Source organism: Oncorhynchus nerka, linkage group LG25, assembly GCF_034236695.1.
Source record: "Oncorhynchus nerka isolate Pitt River linkage group LG25, Oner_Uvic_2.0, whole genome shotgun sequence".
NCBI classification, from domain to species: Eukaryota; Metazoa; Chordata; class Actinopteri; order Salmoniformes; family Salmonidae; genus Oncorhynchus; species Oncorhynchus nerka.
Window position 1 is genome coordinate 47,527,856 of NC_088420.1, and position 23,447 is coordinate 47,551,302.

A 23,447-nucleotide genomic window follows, 5' to 3' on the forward strand; every position below is an offset into this window, starting at 1 on the left:
AGAAACTATCAATAGATGTATAGATGTACAGGTAACTACTGTACTAAAATAATGGAAACACTTGAGTAAATGAGGGATACAAAGTATATTGAAAGGAGGTGTGTCTACACAGGTGTGGTTCCAGAGTTAATTAAGCAGTTAACATCTTCAGTTGGGCGGTTTCCAGATTTCCATACCGTGCCTGTGCCATCCCGGGATATACGGTATTATTGGTAGTGCACACAAAGGATGCTTTTTAAATAAAAATTTAAAATAAAAAAATTACCAGAATCCGAACAAAATGCTAACAAGTACTAAGGAATCCTCATAGAGAATTCTTTCTAAATGAGCACATTGCGAACATTTTATACAGTTTCTGACCTAAACTATACAAATAACAAAAACATTCTACTCCCAGTTTGCTGCACACACAAAATGAATATTAGCCAGCCAGGCTCTTGATCTAAGAGTGGATTCTCTGCTGTTACCAAGCGAATGCTTGATTTTGGAAGAAGCTAGCCATTTAGCTAGATAGCTAACTAGATACTAAATTAGCAAACTAAATGCACAACTGCAAAGCATTTAGCACATTTTAGACAGTTAACTTAATAGTTATAGTTAGCTGGCAAACATTTAGTTGTGAATTTCATACTGAAATTAGATCACCTGGCACATGCTGCACGACAGTGAGTGACTCACAAGTATCCGGTCTCTCGTCATTGTGTGCATGTAAACAAACACCACATGACACTTGACTGGGGACTACTGTAATCTACATAATAATGTGTCAGGTGAAATGAAGAACGCAATGTTCTAATGTGTTGCACAAGACGACCTCAGGTATTTACTTACAAAATAACTACAAATATTCAAATAAATAGTTTCAACGGTATTGACGGTATTGGAAAAACATCCCGTGGCTTTTTCCAAATACCCCGGTATACGGTATATACGGTACACGCCCAAGCCTATTAACATCTCATCATGCTAAGGGTCATGTATAAAAATGCCCAGTTGCCCAATATTTTGGCTAACATGGCCAGAAGAAGAGATCTCAGTGACTTTGAAAGAGGGGTCTCAAAAGAGCATAGGGATTTGAACCCTTTGTCGCGTACGATCACATGTGTGTGATCATTGTTGAGTTGTCTCTGTAGCATACAAATAGGTGATTCCAACAGTACCAACAGAATGTATGATGCATCGAACGCATCTGAACAGCATTCTTGTCTGAAAAGCATCTAAATAATGTTTTGTACTGATGGGAAGTAAATGTCTTCACAAATGTATTCCTCAATTTCACCTTTTATTGTAAAAGATAAATGCGAACTTCATCATCTAAGCATCACACGGAACACATCCGCAGCCAAACTCACTCCATCAACCAGTGTTACGTTCCCCAGTTTCTGTGTTATTGTGGGTTTGTATGTGTGTGTATTTCAGGAAATGGCTTCCTGGAATCCTAAAGCAGCTGATTGGTCGGCCCCATTGCTGATTGGAGCTCTGACCCCTCCCTCTCGTCAGGGGAAACAGCTGCTCTTCAATTACCAACTCCTTCTCCAGTTTGATAAAAGCCCGTGTTCCTTTGTCAGAGGGAGGAGAGCTTCTTATTTTTTTTATGTCTTGTGTTGGTTAGTGAAAGTTTTGTTAATATTATTTTGTAGCCGCACCTTCAGAGGTATGTGTATGCTAACAGGACTTAGTGTTTTTGGTTATTGAAATTGTTCACTTAAATTATTCTGTTTCATTTGTTCCCAGGGGGGGAAAGGGAATGCACCTTGGGAGTGTTTAGGCAAGAGGCCTGCGGGCGTACATAACCTGTAGAATTTAGTCTGTCTATGCACACTAGGTAAGACCTGGGCGGACCACCCCCTGTATTTTGGTTAGAGTGCCAGGTGGTGCTAAAGGTTAGGTAAGAAGTGGGAAGGCAGGTAAGGTAGGAGAGGGGACTCCTTAAATTTAACTTTCTTTGCGTTGGTTCCGTCCAGCCCCTTTTCTCCACATTACCGTGTTAAGGAATAATAATTTCCCTGTAAACGGTATTTCTCTCTGCCTCTGTCGTCCATCCCCGCACCTACGATCACATACTTTTTTCACTCCACTGGGAGATGATGTAGCAGGGTGTTGTGTTCCATCCTCCACGAGGTGTACGTAACACCAGTCTAAATAACAGGTTGCGCTGACAAAAAACAAAACATAAGTTAGCGACCTAACAGCTAGACTTGTTTACAATGTACCACATCTCTGGTGAGCACAAGGGGGAAATGTAATGTTGGCGCCACACACAGCTGGCATTTAGCTTAGCATTAGCTCATCATAATCAGTACAACCTTCCAGAAAGTATTTTGCACCATGTGTGTCCATTACGATCTATGCAAGAATCCGGAATGTATGATTTGTCACCAGTACTTGAAATACGTGAATAAAACAGTAAATACATTATGCTCTATACATACAGTACATACGGTGTGTTACAGTATAAACAACATGATATACAGAAACTATAACTATAATGAACTTTGATAGAAATGCACACATGTCCAAGGTTATTATTAGTAAGGAAAACAACAATGAAGGAAATATGGGGGCCAACCGGAAACTGTACCATGGGAAAAAGAACAAGCCCTTATCCCCGTCATTCACAGGAGAAAGAGACAGAGGTTTCACGGAAGGAGGATTCGGCGACGAGGATCCGGCGACGAGTGGCTAATCTGCCTTTGCCATTGGTACTATTGGCCAACGTACAATCGCTCGATAACAAAGTGGATGAACTACAAGCATGTATAGCCTTCCAACGGGACATTAAAAACTGTAATATCTTATGTGTCACCAAGTTGTGGCTGAACATCAAAATGAATAACATACAGCTGGCGGGTTATACGCTGTATCAGCAGGATAGAACAGCAGCCTCTGGTAAGACAAGGAGTGGCGGTCTATGTATATTTCTAAACAACAGCTGGTGCATGACATCTAAGGAAGTCTCTAGATTTTCCTCGCCTGGGAGGAGTATCTCATGGTAAGCTGTGGACCACACTATTTAACTAGACAGTTTTCATATATTTTCTTTGTAGCTGTCTATTTACCACCACAAACCGTTGCTGGCACTAAGACCGCACTCAATGATCTGTATACGGCCCTAAGCAAACAGGAAAACGCTCATCCAGAGGCGACACTCCTAGTGGCCGGGGACTTTAATGCAGGGAAAATTAAAGCAGGAAGCACCAGTGACTAGATCAATAAAAAAAGTGGTCAGAAGAAGCAGATGCTAAGCTACAGGACCCTTTTGCTAGCACAGACTAGAATATGTTCTGGGATTCTTCCGATGGCATTGAGGAGTACACTAGCTTCAACAATAAGTGCATCGATGACATCGTCCCCACAGTGACGGTACGTACATACCCCAACCAGAAGCCATGGATTACAGGCAACATCCGCAATGAGCTAAAGGGTAGAGCTGCCGCTTTCAAGGAGCGGGACTCTTTATAAGAAATCCCGCAATGCCCTCAACAAACTATCAAACAGGCAAAGCGTCAGTAAAAGACTAAGATCGAATCATACTACACCGGCTCCTACGCTCATAGGATGTGACAGGGCTTGCAAACTATTACAGACTACAAAGGGAAGCACAGCCGAGCCTACCAGAAGAGCTAAACTACTTCTATGCTTGCTTCGAGGCAGGTAACACTGAAACATGCATGAGAGCATCAGCTGTTCCAGACGTCTGTGTGATCACGCTTTCCTCAGCCGGTGTGAGTAAAACCTTTAAGCAGGTCAACATTCACAAGGCCGCAGGGCCAGACGGATTACCAGCATGTGTACTCAGGAAAATGTGTACTCTGAGTGTGCGCTGACCAACTGGCAAGTGTCTTCACTGACATTTTCAACCTCTCCCTGTTTGAGTCTGTAATACCAACATGTTTCAAGCAGACTACCATAGTCCCTGTGCCCAAGAACACTAAGGTAACCTGACTAAATGACTTCCGACCCGTAGCACTCACATCTGTAGCCACAAAGTTCTTTGAAAGGCTGGTCATGGCTCACATCAACACCATTATCCCAGAAACCCTAGACACACTCCAATTTGCATACCGCCCCAACAGATCCACAGATGACGAAATCTCTATTACACTCCACACTGCCCTTTCACACTTGGACAAAAGGAACAGCTATGTGAGAATGCTATTCATTGACCTCAGCTCAGCGTTCAACACCATAGTGCCCTCAAAGCTCATCAATAAGCTAAGGACCTTGGGACTAAACTCCTCCCTCTGCAACTAGATCCTGGACTTCCTGACGGGCTGCCCCCAGGTGGTAAGGGTAGGAAACAACACATCCACCACGCTGATCCTCAACACAGGGGCCCATCAGTGGTGCGTACTCAGTTCCCTCCTGTACTCCCTGTTCACTCATGACTGCACGGCCAGGCACGACCCCAACACCATCATTAAGTTTGCTGATGACAGGGGGAGGAGATGGGAGGAGGTCAGAGACCTGACTGTGTGGTGCAAGGACAACAACCCCTCCCTCAACGTGATCAACACAAAGGAGATGATTGGGAACTACAGTAAAAGGAGGACCGAGCATGCCCCCATTCTCATCGACGGGGCTGTGGTGGAGCAGGTTGAGAGCTTCAATTTCCTTGGCGTCCACATCACCAACAAAACTAACATGGTCCAAGCACACCAAGACAGCCGTGAATAGGGCACGACAAAACCTATTCTACAGCTGCACCATCGAGAGCATCCTGGCGGGTTGCATCATTGCCTGGTATGGCAATTGCTTAGCCTCCGACCGCAAGGCACTACAGAGGGTAGTACTTCACTGGGGCCAAGCTTCCTGCCATCCTTTAAAAATTGTCAAAGACCCCTGCCACCCTATTCATGGACTGTTCTCTCTGCTACCGCACGGAAAGCTGTACTGGAGCACCAAGTCTAGGTCCAAGAGGCTTCTAAACAACTTCTACCCCCAAGACTCCTGAACATCTAATCAAATGGCTACCCAGACTATTTGCATTAACCCCCCTTTTACGCTGCTGCTACTCTCTGTTTATTATCTATACATAGTCACTTTAATAACTCTACCTACATGTACATATTACCTCGACTAACCGATGCCCCCACACATTGACTCTGTTTCGGTACCCCCTGTATATAGCCTCGCTATTGTTTTTTTTGTTTTGTCTTTTTTTTCTTAAAACTGCATTGTTGGTTAAGGGCTTGTAAGTAAGCATTTCACTGTAAGGTCTACATTGAGCCCCCCTCTTTTACGCTGCTGTTGTATTTGGTGCATGTGACAGTTTACATATGATTTGATCTATAGATAATTAGCGGGCAGCATGCCTTGGTTTGAGGGCAGCACGGGTTCACTGTCCTGTTGCATAACAATCACATGTTGGAACAGTGAGTGCATTCTGACATCACGCATGAAAAACTCAGGTTGGTGCGACCGTTAGAGATATTAGGAACTCACACGTGAAAGGGTTAAAGGGTGTGTGTGTGTGTGTGTGTGTGTGTGTGTGTGTGTGTGTGTGTGTGTGTGTGTGTGTGTGTGTGTGTATTTGTGTGTGTGTGTGTGTGAATCAGTAACAGCTTTCAGTGTGCCTGGCAAATCGGACAAAGGGGTGTAAGTGTTGCAGCAGTAACATGCCTCTGCTCTCAGCCCTGTAATAAACATCCTCGCTGATTGGAGATGGAGATTTTGGTCAATTCTACACACACATTAACACACACACACACACCTCAGTACAGCAGCTGTAGAGTTGGTTGGGAAGAGCAGAGGAGAGCCTAATCATGCATAATGTGTTCTGCTGTTTTAGGAGGCAGAATGCTGAAAGCTCATCACTTGTTGGGCACAAGGGGACATAGAATGCCCTTGTTTATAGGCATAAATATATGTTGTTGGTCTGGAAAGTCTGCTGTTGATGATGCATGTGTATATGTTAAACACCTAGAAATCCTAGACAGTGTTTTCTATAGCTGAATTCAAACACCTCAGAACTCAATGCATCAAGTACTATGCCTCTTCCCAAGGCTTTTGTTTGTACTCATTTTGGTCCAATAGTATGAGTGAGAAAATGCGACATCCTGCATGTTAATTTATTTCCTGTTTGTGACTGACTGGAGGTTAATGTATCCCACGCTGCCCGCTGACTAACGCTGCCTGAGTACACGTTCGTTGTTTATTTATGGGATTTATTCAGCCTGGCAGCCTGGCAGAGCACTAAAGTCTGAGGGAACAAATATTTTATATTAATATAATAAATATAATTTATAATATTGTTGGTTAAACCTAATAGACAATATACAGCATACTGTCTTACTTTATCTTGGATGATTAATGCTACTGCATAATTAATTGGCCCTCTTTCCACTGAGTGATACGATCACTTACAAGAGCTTTTCAGGTACTTGAATGCTAATATACTGCAATGGAACAAATCAAATTGTATTTGTCACATGTGCCGAATACAACAGGTGAAATGCTATTACAAGCCCTTAACCAACAAGTTAAGAAAAAACTTACTAAATACACTCAAGTTAAAAATATATGCAAATAATGCAAATAGTCCGGGTATCCATTTAATTAATTGTTTAGCAGTCTTATGGCTTTGGGGGTAGAAGCTGTTAATGAGCCTTTTGGTCCTAGACTTGGCGCTCCGGTACCGCTTGCCGTGTGGTAGCAGAGAGAACAGTCTATAACTTAGGTGACTGGAGTCTTTGACAATTGTTTGGCCCTTCCTCTGACACCGCCTAGTATATAGGTCCTGGATGGCAGGAAGCTTGGCCCCAGTGAAGTACTGAGCCATACACACTACCCTCTGTAGTGCCTTACGGTCGGATGCCGAGCTGTTGCCATACCAGGCGGTGATACAACCGGTCAGGATGTTCTTGATGGTGCAGCTGTAGAACTTTTTGAGGATCTGGGGACCCATGCCAAATCTCTTCAGTCTCCTGAGGGAGAAAAGGCGTTGTTGTGCCCTCTTCATGACTTTCTTAGTGTGTTTGGACCATGATAGACTGTTCTCTCTGCTACCACACGGCAAGCGGTACCGGAGTGCCAAGTCTAGGACCAAAAGGCTCATTAACAGCTTCTACCCCCAAAGCCATAAGACTGCTAAACAAAGGAACTTGCCCCGTCGATGTGAATGGGGGCGTGCTTGGCCCTCCTTTTCCTGTAGTCCGCGATCAGCTCCTTTGTCTTGCTCACATTGAGGGAGAGGTTCTTGTCCTGGCATCACACTGCCAGGTCTCTGATCTCCTCCCTATAGGCTGTCTCATCGTTGTCTGTGATCAGGCCTGCCACCGTTGTGTCGTCAGCAAACTTAATGATGATGTTGGATTCGTGTTTGGCCACGCAGTCGTGGGTGAACAGGGAGTACATGGAAGACTAAGCACACACCCCTGAGGGGTCCTGTGTTGAGGATCAGCACGGCAGATGTGTTGCCTACCCTTACTACGTGGGGCGGCCCGTCAGGAAGTCCAGGATCCAGTTGCAGAGGGAGGTGTTTAATCCCAGGGTCCTTATCTTAGTGATGAGCTTTGTGGGCACTATGGTGTTGAATGCTGAGCTGTAGTCAATGAATAGCATTCCCCATAGGTGTTCCATTTGTCCAGGTGAGAAAAGGGCGGTATGGAGTGCGATTGAGATTGCCTTCATCTGTGGATCTGTTGGGGCGTTATGTGAATTGGAGCGGGTCTAGGGTTTCCGGGATGATGGTGTTGATGTGAGCCATGATGATGAATGAAAATGGATGAAAGCCTGATATATAAATGCATCATGTAATTAATGAGTTGGAGGTGGACGGTACATTGGAGATAATATAAGACAGGTACTGGAAACAATAGAACACTATGAAAAATCTGAGAAACCTGCCCTGGTATTCCCTATGTCCCTCCTCCCTCTCTCTCTCCTTCCTTCACCTCACCCGTTCTCTCTCCCCTCTATCCCCCTCCCTCTCTTTATCTCTCTATCTATTCTCTAATCCCCCCTCTCCATCTCCCTCTTCTCTCTCTTCCATTCTCCCCTTCTTCTCATAACAGTCCCCCGTTCACAAACATGTGCAATTTGGTACATGAAGCTTTTTTAACTATTCATTTTATATATATATATTTTATTGTCACATACACCAGATAGGCTCAGTGAAATGTCTTGTGTTACAGAAACAGGCATAGTAGTACAGCCCTTATGATCCACAATTAAGTCCCTCCCTGTTATCACATGATGCTGAAATTCAATCTACGGCCTCCTGGGGACACTCTTTAACAATGCCATGAGTTTCAAGTCGTTATATTAAGAATTTTACATTTATGTGTAACTGCAGGGAGAGCCCATGTTGAGGATGAATTAAGCCACTACATGTTGCCCCAGGAAGCTGAACCTCAACACAGGGCATCCCTATAAGGTCACGATTGGTTGTGTGCAAGGACGGTTAGCTAGTTCAGTCACAGTCCACGAGGGCGTCATGGTTATGTAAGGGCTGTAGGTAATGTTTTTTTATGGAAGAAAGGCCTTGTTTTCTGTGGGACCACATTTTCACTGTGAAGAATTTAGGCTTGCGTTCATCAGGAGCGTCTGCTGAACGATCCCATACATGAATTGTGTTTCTAGCCTCAACTGTTCTACTGATGTCACTCAAAAACACTGTATCTCTATTTCAGGCTTCAAGTGAGGCCTAACTTTTTACCATGCAGTGGGAAGGGGGGAAAGTTAATTCATTGTTAGTTAGATTATGGATAGGGCAACTGACTAAATTCTGGGGTGGTGTTACAAATGTTACATGTGAGTGTATAAGTCTGTCTGTCTGTCTGTCTGTCTGTCTGTCTGTCTGTCTGTCTGTCTGTCTGTCTGTCTGTCTGTAGAGCAGGCCCTACATCTCCTACATGCACTCGACAGCTTTCGTTCGGGACTATACTGCATGGTCAATCTGACATCTGAAGTGGCCAGACAGCGTTTACTGCAATGCAGCCTCCGCATACGTCAGGGCTTTCATACTTCTTGCGCTTAGCGCAGCAGAGCCGAGCTATTGTGAAGGAAGTTGTCAATGAAGTGAGGTTGTGTTTATACAGGATGTACCACCCCCACCTACCGTCGACCAGTCATGTCAATGCGGAGCCAGGGAGCACTCTACATTGTTACGAAATTTGAGAGGTGCACGGAGATGCAGTACGGAGCTTGATTTGACCTCTGCATGCCTCTGGAGGCTCCGCAATTGCGTCACCTCCGTACGAAGCCTCCGACCACATTTTGGGATCAAGCATAAATTGGCTTTAAGGCGCCCACGGAACATGGAGACACTACCTGGGATCTGTCTGTTGATGAGCAGGAAGCGTTTTAATCCTGTATGTCCATGGAGCATTTGGTGGAAATAACATGTACAGTATATGGAGAGCTTCTGGTCAGACATGTAATGGAAGCCATGTCACGGAATCGCTTCAGAGAAGTCATGCGTTTCCTCCATTTTGATACGTTACCTCCATTCTGTCACATCAACACTTATGTTCATTATAATGCCATTATTGCTTTTGTGCTAATATTCACTAGTTATCAAGCACACTTGGTGCTTATAATGATGTTTAGGCTTCTGATGTTTTCATAATTTGACCGCGTGTTGTCCTGACCATGCTTGTTGGTGGATGGGGTATTTTGGGGTATTTTTTTGTATTTCGTCATTATAAATGTTCCAACACATACACTTTCTGTTTCATAGTTGTAACAAAGGCACTCCACAAATAAAATTGATTGAACACTTGTATTTTTACCTATAGCCTACAGTAACATAAACTAATGAAAATGCTAATGTGTTATTTGAAATAATGTTAGCTTAGACCATCATAAACACAACTAAATTGTTATTTTTGCGATAGCATATATTAATTACACTGTTAGAATGTTGCAGTCAAAAGGACCGCTCATCAGCCTGAAGGGGGGTCCCTTGAGGCCCAGCGTTTTTTGTGTTAACGACCTTCAGCTTGGCTTTGATTCAATTCAAGAATCGTTCGCAGATCTTAAATTAGTGGTAAATGTTGACAAAACCAAGTTTGTGTTGTTCTCCAGGTTTCGTAAAATTGACCCTAAAGATCTGCGTATCTGCACCTTGAAGGGAGCCCAAATTGAGCAAGTCCCTCATTATAAATATTTAGGAATATGGATTGATGATAACTTGTCTTTTAAAACACACAATGATAAATGAACAAAGAGGCTGAGAATTAAGATCGGTTTCCTTTGTAGGAATAAATCCTGTCTTACTTTTTAAAACAGGAGGAAGATTGTTCAAGCATCGCTCCTCCCAGTACTTGAAATAATCTATATGCACGCAGCAGCCTCTGTTTTAAAACCACTCAGCACTGCGTTTTATCACCTCACCTGACCTACCATCAGACACGGTTGGTTCTGGCTGGTTCTAGAGGTTCCGCAAGTCTCCACAGAGTCCGGGAAGAATGCTTTTAGTTATTGTGCCCCTATCGGATGGAATGACCTGCAGGCCACTTTGAGGCTTGACTCTCTGGGCTCGAACAGCCAGTTGGGGACTTGATGAGGAATGTTGTGAAGGAGAATTGCACTTGTTTTGATTGATGTTTTGATTGAATTAGATTTGTTGTAATGTGTAATTGTAAATTGATAGTGTTGTATTGAGACTGATCATGTTGATTTATTGTTCCCAGGGAACCCTTGTAAACTCAATGGGTTTTCCCCGGATAAATAAAGGTTAAATTAAAAAAATTAAAGAGAGAGAGCTTGAGGGAGGGAGGGAGGGAGGGAGGGAGAACTGACAGACATGAATACAATTGATATACTGTATGTGTCAACTAGTTGAATCATATCTATACGTCAATCTCATATTCACTTATGCATCATATCTCTGATGCTTATCTCTAGGCATCAATATTGTGAAACTAATTCCCCCCTCCCCCCCATTGAATGCAATGTATTCACATCAGCTTCATTTAATTTGGAGAATATATTTTTGCTAAAACGTGCCTGATTGACGCTTTACAATGATATCATGTTGGCCAGGAGAGTGCCTCACTGTCTGTCTCTACTCTATAGACTGGCTTCAATCTACCGTACCGTAAAGCACAGCATCCCTGCTCACCGATACGGTCAGGGTTACATGACTAATTCCTGTTAATGTATCGGGAATCCTCACTAAACATTTTTTATTTCCCCCAGTCTCCATCATTCAGGGATTACAAGGCAGATAGGAGAGGAAAAGAGTGGAGGATGGGAAATGTGATTTGATTCATTATATTTTAGGTGTCATTTGTGAAATAAATCCTCCAGGTTTTAAAATCAGTTAAAACCAGATTCATTGAATAGAAGTCCAAACAGGCGAGTCCAAAATAAATCTGGATTAAATCATCTACATAGTCCGCTGATCTATCCACTATCAATCCACCTACCTTTGACCTTACTCTACCAAGTTCACCTCTCTGACACTGGAAAAGTAGTTACGTTTATAAGTTGCTTTTCCAGTCAAAGCAATGAGGTGGTTGTTGACAAGCCTTGGTTTTTATAGTGTGTGTTGCATCCTATCACAGCGGAAGGGAAGTCACAGAGGGCTCTACCATGGAGGTTAGGTTGGAAATGAATCACTGTTATATAGAAGTTGTTCAGTCTCCTCCCTGCTGAGCTCCCTGGGTCTAAAAATGTCCCATAGCTGTCCCACCCCTCCCAATCGGGATCTGTCGCAGGGGGGAAGGATTTCAGGGTCGCACAGCAGCCACAACGCACCGTACACAGGTGCACCAGCCTATGTCGCCTAGAGATCTGTCTCCTCCTCATCCTTTGCCCGAGGGATGAATATCTATAGAAAGGTCTTTGTGGATTCTATCGCAGACGGGCCAGACCTAAAGGCCTCAGGGTAAGAATCCATAATGCAGTATACCGTACTGGACCCTGCTCGTTAACCCCTTATTATTCTCACCCCAGGATATGACATTAAACTTGAAACCTCCTCACATCCACCACGTTTGATGTGACAGAGCAAGAAGATGTCGCTATGCCGACGTCACATACAGTTACAGTATAGACATGTTGTGCGTCACAACCGGGCGTCAAAGAGGGTGCCTCTTGACAGGGAGCCGGAACATGTTTTCGTCCCATGCGTTTGAGCTGTGTTACAGTGTGATGATCTCGACAGAAAATAACAGGAAGCAGATGGAAAGAGCAGGCTTTGAGAATGACTAGCTTCCCTCTGAAGGGGGATGTTTGAAAACCATCTGCCTCTCCTATTATGCATCCAGGATCCCCTGTCTCTATGGATGAGCAGCACTGATTCTGAATCACAGGCAGCCTCCGTTCTGTCTGTCCTCCCTCTGTCCTCCAGGGACAAAAGAGGGGGAGAGGGGCCAGGGGGAGAGGGGTCTGGGGGAGAGGGGCCTCGGAGTGGGGGCCAGCTAGGCTCCTGCTCCAGGGATCCAGCTGGACTTTGGAGGGGCCTGTAGAACCTAGCCCTCCTGCCTGAATATTGACAGGCCCTCCTCTAAAAGCAACAATGCCAGCTTGCAGCTTTTTTCTAGGAGCTAGGGGGCCTACCACCTAATCACTTACAGAATCACTCTGTGGTGTGCACTGGGAGGAGAAGAGACACAAAGGACCACTGAAACAAGAGAGAGAGAGAGAGACCTTCACATCAATTCATGTTTTTGTGGTGGCCAGACAGAAGTGTGTGGGATTATGGGTTGATTATGCTCTGCGTGTGTGCAAATGTGATTCGCTGGAAAAATAGAAGGAAATATTTAGAACCTGTGCAAAGTTGGGTTTTGTTCACATGCTGTTGGTACAGGTGTGAACCAATTATGTATATAAACCCTGGATTGCTGATGCTATGTATTGGCCATTGAATACTAATAGAATTCTTCAGTATTTCAATTAAATGTTTCAAGGACAAAATTACATGCATTGAAGTATTTATTGTTGTACTGGTGACATTAACATTATTCATCTCTAAAAATGATACTTTAGGGATTTTTTTTTATTTGTATGTTTACCTCACATAACAGAATTTTAAAAGTATGTCAACAATATATTAAACGTGGCAAAAGCGAATGTAGACATTAATAAATGCATTTCTATAGCTTCCAAATAATTTTTTACAATGGTGGGAGAGTGCCAAGATGGAGGTGCGGTGGCTTCAACACAGCGCCCCCTATCAGTCATCTAGTGTATATAAGCATTGGTGTGAACAGATGGGAAAACAAAGCTGATTTATACTGTAATCAGTGTCAATGGCAACAAATTGACAACACATTCTAAATGTCACGTAGGGATCCTCTCCTGTCCCACGAGCCAGTTGATCAGTGTCGTCGTGATGCTGACGGTAAAGGTTGATTGGGTGACACTCTGTCATATGGGGCAGTTTGTGGTTGATTGACCATGATGACCGTGACCGAGGCTTTTCAATCCAGTTATTCAGTAGTCATGAATGGTTGAGCTCTCTGTCTATGAAAGAGTCCTCTCGTCTCTGAGCAGGTTCATTGTGTGTGGGCACACGTGCATGTCCAGCCTGTACCGCCACCCACCGTGCTGTTGTGTTTCCGTGGAGACGGGATGGGGATCTGCTGTCGGTGTGTGTGTATGACACAGAAGGTGGTCAACGGTCAATGGAAGGATGAATGTTGAATACATCTTCTGCTGCTAAACCTCCTTATCTCATACACACACACACACACACACACACACACACACACACACACAGTACTGAGCAGAAAAATACTGATATACAGTTCCTTCAGAAAGTATTCAGACCCCTTGACTTTTCCACATTTTGTTACGTTACAGCCTTATTCTAAAATTGATGAAATATTTTTTTTCTTCATCAATCTACACACAATACCTCATAGTGACAAAGCAAAAAAAAAAATTCAGAAATGTGCATGATGCTCATGCCCACAGCATGATGCTGCCACCATGCTACACGTAGGAAAGGTGCCAGGTTTCCTCCAGATGTGAAGCTTGGCATTCAGGCCAAAGAGTTCAATCTTGGTTTCATCATCATGACAGAGAATCTTGTTTCTCATGGTCTGAGAGTATTTAGGTGCCTTTTGGCAAACTCCAAGTGGGCTGTCATGTGCCTTTTACTGAGGAGTGGCTTCCGTCTGGCTACTCATAAAGGCCTGATTGGTGGAGTGCTGCAGAGATGGTTGTCCTTCTGGAAGGTTCTCACATCTACATGAAGAGTCTTGGTGGTTCCAAACTTCTTCCATTTAAGAATGATGGAGTCCACTGTGTTCTTGGGGACCTTCAATGCTGCAGACATTTTTTGGTGCCCTTCCCCAGATCTGTGCCTCGACACAATCCTGTCTCGGAGCTCTACGGACAATTCCTTCGACCTCATGGCTTGGTTTTTGCTCTGACATGCACTGGTAACTGTGGGACCTTATATAGACAGGTGCGTGCCTTTCCTGTCCAATCAATTGAATTTACCACAGGTGGACTTCAATTAAGTTGTAGAAACATCTCAAGGATGGTCATTGGAAACAGGATGCACTAGAGCTCAATGTCTAGTCTCATAGCAAAGGGTCTGAATACTTACGTAAATAAGGTATTTCTGTTTTTAATTTTTAATACATTTGCAAAAATGTCAAAAAACCTGTTCACTTTTTTTTCTTTCTTTTAAATCAATTTAAGAATAAGGCTGTAAAGTAACAAAATGTGGAAAAAGTCAAGGTTTCTGAATACTTTCCGAAGGCACTGTACAGTAAATGCAGAGACACAATTCCCCTCAATTCCCCTCCACACACACATGAATAGCCAAACTCAATAAACCATGACAGCTGGTCAAACCTGGTAACTTAATTGCTAAATCATCAGCTTGTAGTTACACACAACTTTTGCTGGGGAGCTTTAACTTCATCCACATGAAGCTCTATTGCTTCTCTCCCTGCATTAAGATCACAAGGGATTTAAACATAATAAATGACCCCTGTCTCCAAATGCTGCACGCTGCTTATTCAACACTTTGAGTTGTGATGTTGACTCAAAAATCAATTAGTAATTAAGTGTGGTAGAAAAATGGTGCATTGAGAAATAAGTTAATTTAAGGTAGTATGACTACAAGTAATAAAGGCTTATATCTTATGAATGATTCATTCCTCTTCTGGGATGTTGGAGAGATGATGACGATGAGGTGGAAACAGTGTTCCTGAATTATTAATTGACCAATCAGAGAGAGTATCTCAAGCTCTCTGGGGGAATCGTCCATCTGGGTATGGTTTTGAGGGCGTGTGGTACTGAGACTGTTACATCTGAGAGGAGCCAAATCTCTGTCCAGACCTCTGTCACTCAGACATGCACAACTAGTCACCTAGCAATACAACTAAATGTTATATTTTTATGTACAATACACAAATGTTTGAAAAAATACATATTCATTTCGCATGAAGAAATAATTGTGGGCACAGTCTATTACAGTATCAATCGGGCCGACACAGGAGAGCCACGGCTGCCGTCAACTCAGCCACCTCCTGGTCCTCTGAGGTCAGACCCTGCACTGCCCCGTGGGGGCACCATCTCATGTTTAGATTCAGCCTTCCCCCGTGGGGCCACTGAGGCTTCTGCTTCTCTGGCAGTTTGGTGAAAATCAGAGCTCTGTGCCTTCACGACGCTCTGCATACCAACCAGACAGCATTTTTCTTCGTCTGGCAGGTGCTGAATGTATTGGGAGATTAACAGCCCTATTTGGCATGGCCAGCGCTCCCAGTACAACATACAGACGCCGAAGTATCCTGTTAAACTGTAGAGAGAAAGAAAAAACGCAAGTCAAAAAAGCCATAAGCCATGAACCTTGGGAATAAATGTTAAGAATACACACACTGTTTGATTCTCACCCTTGTTTTTTGTATTTTGAAATTCAACTTCAATGTCATCTGAAATAGGTTCGGAAATGTTATCCACCATTTTGGAAAACAATCTCATTGAAGCACACACTAATTGTTGTCACCAAAACAGTTCCAAAACAACACTGGTGCCTATCAATATTCTACATTCAAACATGCTGCTGGAGTTCCTGTATTCAATCGCTGTATTATCACATTCAAAGGTTCTAACTTGCTTCTTTATTGTGATGTTATAATTGTCTTCAAGTGAAATGAACACACACACACAGGGCATAGTCTACCACAATACAGTATCTACTACATTGCCTGATTTATTTATTTTTTGCTTTTCATGATATACTCAGGCCTCATTTAGTCATATTAATATGATCCCCTGAATAAATAAAAATGATAAATGAATGTATAACCAAGTCTTTCCAAGAACCATAACATATATTCGGTCTTACCACAATTGAAAAGTTCCTCTGCACCTCCTAAACGATGGTGTCTTCTCTCGGAGTAAGCGCTTCATTGAGGCCTCTTCAGGTACTAACTCCCATCGTAGACATCGTTCTGGCTAAGACCTCCTGGGGGATATGGTGTTGCGTGCTATTCAGTAAGCCTGTAGGAATGTCGCAGAAGCTGTGCGTGTGCACGCGTGCCTGTAGGAGCCTGCAAAGCAACATTTCTGTGCAAGTAGACAAAAAGTACAATCTCATCTAATCTCATTTCATACTCTAATCTTCTACACTTGACCTTACATTACATGGATTCTGTGGGAAGATAAGCCATAATGTAAATAGGTAGAAAGTGTTCATTCGCATCTCATGGGACCTACAGATAACTGCTTAGAATAAAGGAAACACCAACATAAAGTGTCTTAATAGGGTGTTGGACCACCACGAGCCACCAGAACAGCTTCAATGCACCTTGGCATAGATTCTTCAAGTGTCTGGAACTCTATTGGAGGGATGCAAGACCGTTCATCCACAAGACGATTCCGTCATTTGGTGTTATGTTGATGGTGGTGGAAAACGCTGTCTCTCTTATCTCCCATAAGTGATCAATTGGGTTGAGATCTGATGACAGACGTCCTTGGCATATGGTTTACACCGTTTTCATGCTCATCAAACCATTCAGTGACCTCTCGTGCCCTTTGGATGGGGGCATTGTCATCCTATGGGGGCATAGCCAAGGTAGCCAAAATAATGGCCTGCCCAGCATTTCTATACATTATCCTAAGCATGCTGGGATGTTAATTGCTTAATTAACTCAGGAACCACACCTGTGTGGTGTGGAAGCACCTGCTTTCAATATAATTTGTATCACCCATTTACTCAAGTGTTTCCATTATTTTGGCAGTTACCTGTAGATCGTAGCCTATGCAACGTAAATAAAAACGAGCATTTCTTAGTGGACAAGGCCACATAATCACTCTCTATTTCAGTCTGTTTCCTTCTGTTTGGTTCCTAATGAATGCAACCTGTGCTGTAGAGGCCTTTACAGGTGTGAACAGGATCTACCTTTCGAGCATGGCCGGTATCCAGGGGTCATTGGCTGAGTGGTTTCTGCTGTTGTTGATCACTGCTGTGATCACCTCAATCAAGCATAAAGCCAGGATTCCTTTGTCATGACAAGTCAGCTCGGAGCGCTGTGTGAAAACCTGTGTCAGGAGAATGGGGACACTGTGTCTATTGATCTGAGACAGGGGCTGAAATATCATCGCACAATACCCTTGATGCCAAGAGGGACAACCCTGGAGCTTTGTAGGTGATAAGAATGGCCCTGGTGGGACATAGTCTTCTCCATAACCATATCCAAAGTGTATAAGATGTTTTGCCATTAAAGGTGTGGACTGAACTGGCTACTTGAGTGCTGCTGGTTTCAGATCATTACTACCACTACCATTGTGCCCTTGGGCAAGGCACTTAACCGCGGCTAACCCTCTGCCTCTCCAAGACCGATTTACGTTCTAACCAAGTACTGTATCTATTCTTTATTCTAATCTATTCCCTCTCTGTCTCCCCAGGCGTTTGGCCAGGCCTACTCCAACCAGCGTAAAGTGGCGGAGGACGGCGAGAGCAACGAGGAGTCACTGCTGCAGGAGTCAGCGTCTAAGGAGGCCTACTACATGGGCCGGCTGCTGGAGTTGCAGACTGAGCTGAAGCTGAGCCGCTCGGTGGCGTCCAACGCGTCCAACGAGAGCGAGAGGCTCAACGCCGTGCTGCAGGAGAACAGCGAAGTAGTGGCCTTTGACCTCTGATGTCACTTACTCACACCTCAGACTAGTATCAGGCTGTAGTACAGTTTGAGCTGGGACATGGTTTCACTTTTCCACTGTGGGCTACTGTGAATCCACAGTGTGATGTTGTGTACACAATGTAGCCTGCAGTCGGTACTGTAGTGTCCAACATTTAGATTTGTAGATTAACATGAGGTGCATCATGCTTGTCTTCATTTCTTCCCTGCTGATCTGTTTTATTGGTGGTGGTGTTTGTGTTAGATACAGTAGCGGTCACAGGGCCACTCTGAAGAGTGGATAGGGGTCATGCAGAGTGTTTGTGTGTGTGTGTGTGTGTGCATGTGTGCGTAAGCGTACATGCCTGTGTGTGTGAGGGAGGGAGGGAGGGAGGGAGGGGGGGGGGGGGTTACGTGCGTGTCTGCAGTCGCAGAGGGGTTCTGGCCGGGGTCAGACGCTGCTGCGGCCACGACCCCATTGTGGAAGGCAAATCCTGTGCTAAGCTAGGGAATAAGAGAAATGCCCTGAGCTCGGCACATGTGCGTCCCCGAGTGAGCCGGGCTGCTCTCCCATCACACAGCGCAGGGCAGACTGTACCCTCCCAGCCTGGGAGCCGCAGCAGTTCATTCACTAGTTAGATTAGCTGCTCCACGCGCTGTTGGCAGGGACCTCTGGGGTCGCACAGTTAATGTTTATTTCCGCTTCACTTGTCATACCAAGCTTTCCAAAAAATGTCAGTCCAGTTAATGTGATTCAAATCTTTGTAAAATACCAATATAATTTGTCTCGGGTGTATAAGATTATAAATAATTTAACCAATTAGCAAAGTCTAAAACATATTGAAAGATTACATAGGCTACACATGTAATTGGGCCAGAAACCATTGGTACTGCCCTATGAAAAGCCTCCTAATGAATGAAAGGATATTCTGGCTGTTGCTCTTTAAAACGACCGGCCCCTCAGCCTCCCATTTTTACTGTGCCTAGTTTAATCAAGCCAATACACTGTCTCTGCCTCCTCTGACCAGGGCAGCCCTTGGCTCTTTGATGATCTGTTGGTTAGCCTGTTGCCTTGCTGTGTAGACCTCATTTGCCTGTGCGGCGCATTTCAATTAGAAGCCCGTCTCTTTTTTTTTAATGCGGGAGACAGATGCTGCAGCTACACAAGGGGCATCATTTGTCTCTGACTGCGTCTAATCAGCTGCTTTCATGTGGATTCCAAACAGCTTCTGTCTCAGCAGTATTTGCATCTAGGAAAAGCAATGGAATGCAGTGAAGAAAGTGTTTTTCTAGGCTCGGAGGCTAAAGGATAGAGACTAGGTTAATAGTAGGCTCTGTGTATTATACTGTTTGTAAATTAAATAAGCTCTGGCCTGTCGCTAGTTGTTAACCTTCATTGTTGAAATGAATCCTGGCCCTGATGTAGAATGGGCCTCAGTGTTGTCCTTTACCATTGTGGCTGTGTTGTGCCGGTGTTTGACGGTGCACTGGCCTTGACCTGACCCTATGGCCTTGACCTGACCCTATGGCCTTGACCTGACCCTATGAGGGTGTGGAGGAGCCTCTGATAGACCCCAGCCTCTATAGACCCTTGCTGGCAGATCATTGGCCAGTAATACCCCTGGACTTAGTCCTTATGCCCTGCGTTGTGACGAATATGTCATGAGAAAACACTGTCCATTAGCAACCCTCAGGGGTCATATACAATAAACAGTAATGTCACAGAGTTTGTTTGTTAGCTGTTTTTCCCAAATGTATTTTTGCCATTCTATTGTCTTCGTGGTAAGTTGCCTCGACGTAGCAACAGGGGGAAGTGCTGCATCGTGATGAGTAGCAACAGGGGGAAGTGCTGCATCGTGATGAGTAGCAACAGGGAGAAGTGCTGCATCGCGATGAGTAGCAACAGGGGGAAGTGCTGCATCGTGATGAGTAGCAACAGGGAGAAGTGCTGCATCGTGATGAGTAGCAACAGGGGGAAGTGCTGCATCGTGATGAGTAGCAACAGGGAGAAGTGCTGCATCGTGATGAGTAGCAACAGGGGGAAGTGCTGCATCGTGATGAGTAGCAACAGTGGGAAGTGCTGCATCGTGATGAGTAGCAACAGGGAGAAGTGCTGCATCGTGATGAGTAGCAACAGTGGGAAGTGCTGCATCGTGATGAGTAGCAACAGGGGGAAGTGCTGCATCGTGATGAGTAGCAACAGGGGAAGTGCTGCATCGTGATGAGTAGCAACAGGGGGAAGTGCTGCATCGTGATGAGTAGCAACAGGGAGAAGTGCTGCATCGTGATGAGTAGCAACAGGGGGAAGTGCTGCATCGCGATGAGTAGCAACAGGGGGAAGTGCTGCATCGTGATGAGTAGCAACAGGGGGAAGTGCTGCATCGCGATGAGTAGCAACAGGGGGAAGTGCTGCATCGTGATGAGTAGCAACAGGGGGAAGTGCTGCATCGCGATGAGTAGCAACAGGGGAAGTGCTGCATCGTGATGAGTAGCAACAGGGGAAGTGCTGCATCGTGATGAGTAGCAACAGGGGGAAGTGCTGCATCGTGATGAGTAGCAACAGGGGAAGTGCTGCATCGCGATGAGTAGCAACAGGGGGAAGTGCTGCATCGTGATGAGTAGCAACAGGGGGAAGTGCTGCATCGTGATGAGTAGCAACCGGGGGAAGTGCTGCATCGCGATGAGTAGCAACAGGGGGAAGTGCTGCATCGTGATGAGTAGCAACAGGGGGAAGTGCTGCATCGTGATGAGTAGCAACAGGGGGAAGTGCTGCATCGCGATGAGTAGCAAAGCTGCGCTACAATGCTGTATAGTGTGTCTCGAGGTGGGTGGGTGTCTTCCGGAAAGGATAACAAGAGGAGATAGAGTGCTCTGATATCTAAGTGGTCTTCTTTTCTTCTTTTTGTGTGTATCTTGGCGTTGACATCCACATGAAAACGCGGAGCTTTCGCTGCTGAGGCTCATCTTCCAGACTTGTAACCGATTCTCCAGATTTATGACATTTTCGGGTCACTACTAGAATTTCTCCCACCTAATATATCATCTGATACACCACAGCATGTTCAGATCTCTATGGCTACTGTTCTCTGCGATTGCCCCCCCCTCAAAGGAGAGTGCTGAGTCTTCGCTTTTAACTCAAGGGGGGGGCAATTTGTTTGACAGAGTCTCAGTCTGATTATCATCAACACATCAGAGGAGATACTGTGTGCGTGTGCGTGGCCTATTTAGATTTGGTGCATTAAAGAGAGACAAGAGGCCAGGTATCTGGACTGGACTTATAGATCCAGCAGAACAAAGGCATCTGTTATTACTGCATCCAGGAGTTTCAGAACATGCAGCAAAGTGCCACTGATTCACGTACTATGGTGCCAACAGAGAGACAAAGTAGTGCTGACACATGCCAGACTGTTTTAGTTTGTGTTTCGCCACATAGACGTTCATACTGTATACAGTAATTACGTCATGTCGTAACTACCCAGTAAAGATGCGGTAGTTTGGCGGCCAGCAGTGGATCTACACACAGTCAAACGATTCTATGTGATTTAAACATGTTTTGTGAATGATTATACAGTATGTACTTGATGTGTTGAACTGTTTGCAGATTAGGACCTGACTTTGCCCTCACTTTCCTTCCCTCGCTCCTCTCTACTCCCAGAGTAATGAGGTGCTGGAGTTGCAGCGGAGCCGGATGAGGGAGGAGATCAGGGAGTGTAAATTCAGAGAGGCCCGTCTCCTACAGGACTACACCGAGCTGGAGGAGGAGAACATCACCCTCCAGAAACTAGTGTCCACACTCAAACAGAACCAGGTCAGCATCAACACCATTGCTGTTATGGTTTAGTGCACACACAGTACAGACAGCCACGCCTGTCTCTCAGCCATTACCGTTATTGTTTACCTCGCACAGTCATCAATACATCTTAAGAATGACTCGTACACAGTCATAGCAAATGATGTTACTCAAATGTTGAATCAGCTCATCCAAGTTCCTTATTGTCTGACCTTAAAGAGGCAATCTGCAGTTGCTACATCTTTTGGACATATATATTAATGATATGTACCCATTGATTCTTGAAGAATATAACTTAGAAATGCCCCATGAGCTTAGTTCAACTCTCGTACCCCATCAGAACACGAAATATAAACTTGTTTTACTACAATGTTTGTTAACAAAGTAAATAAAAACAAACACTATATAGCCTCAAAACATAGATACAACTGTATGTTGATATCATGGATGGTCAGTCATTGCATCCATAGCTCTGGCTATGAATTTGAGAGTGGCTACATATCCCTCAGCTTTTTACTGAAATGGGGGTGGGGATAACGATTGGTTAGTGTTTGATCTGCTGATTGTGGCTTTAAAACTACTAACAATGTATATGACTTATTATCCTTGTCATCCATCTGTGTCATTTGTCTGTGTGTCATCTATCTGTGTCTTTTCTCTCTGTTTGTCATCTATCTGTGTCCTTTCTCTCTGTGTGTCATCTATCTGTGTCTTTTCTCTCTGTGTGTCATCCACCTGTGTCCTTTCTGTCTGTGTGTCATCCATCTGTGTCCTGTCCGTCTGTATGTCATCCATCTGTGTCCTTTCTGTCTGTGTGTCATCCATCTGTGTTATTTCTGTCTGTGTATTCTATATCTGTGTCATTTATGTCTGTGTGTTCTCTATCTGTCTAATTTCTGTCTGTGTTCTCTATCTGTGTGTTCTCTATCTGTTTCCTTTCTGTCTGTGTGTTTTCTATCTGTGTCCTTTCTGTCTGTGTGTTCTCTATCTGTGTCCTTTCTGTCTGTGTGTTCTCTATCTGTGTGTCCCTTTTCCTCCTGTCCTCTGTCTGTCCCCTGCTCCCCCTCTCCCCCAGGTGGAATATGAGGGTCTGAAGCATGAGATCAAGGTTCTGGAGGAGGAGACTGTGCTGCTGAACAGCCAGCTGGAGGACGCTCTGCGTCTGAAGGACATCTCTCAGTCCCAGCTAGAGGAGGCCCTGGATGCCCTGAAGATCGAGAGGGAGCAGAAGAACAGCCTGAGGAAGGAGCTGGCCCACCACATCACCCTCAGCGACAGTGTATATGGGGCCGGAGCCCACCTGGCACTCACCGCCACGGTCGACGGGCTCAAGTTTGCCACAGAAGAGGTTGGGAGTAATGGTACAGCCATGCCCAATGGCACCAATGGGAATGAGGATAGTAACAGCGACTGTAACGGCCACCTGGGACTGGTTAAGGTGAACGGCGACTACCGGCTGCCCAGGAAGGGGGAAGGGCTGCACGGTCCTGTGTCAGACCTCTTCAGCGAGCTCAACCTGTCTGAGATACAGAAACTCAAACAGCAGCTCCTTCAGGTGGGTCTCTACTCTAGCTGAAACATAGTGGTTTCTTCTCACTACTATGTCTGAGTGATTGTTAGCCTGGTCC

At 44.7% G+C, this 23,447-nt stretch overlaps 1 protein-coding gene across 1 annotated transcript in view; it reads left to right on the plus strand.

The window, feature by feature from the left end:
- bicd1a (bicaudal D homolog 1a) overlaps positions 1–23,447 on the plus strand; it is an 80,727-nt gene that overhangs the window by 49,097 nt on the left and 8,183 nt on the right. Inside the window, 3 exon segments of the mRNA XM_029634659.2 lie at positions 17,821–18,033; positions 21,685–21,837; positions 22,895–23,374. Coding sequence (XP_029490519.2) covers positions 17,821–18,033; positions 21,685–21,837; positions 22,895–23,374 — 846 coding nt within the window.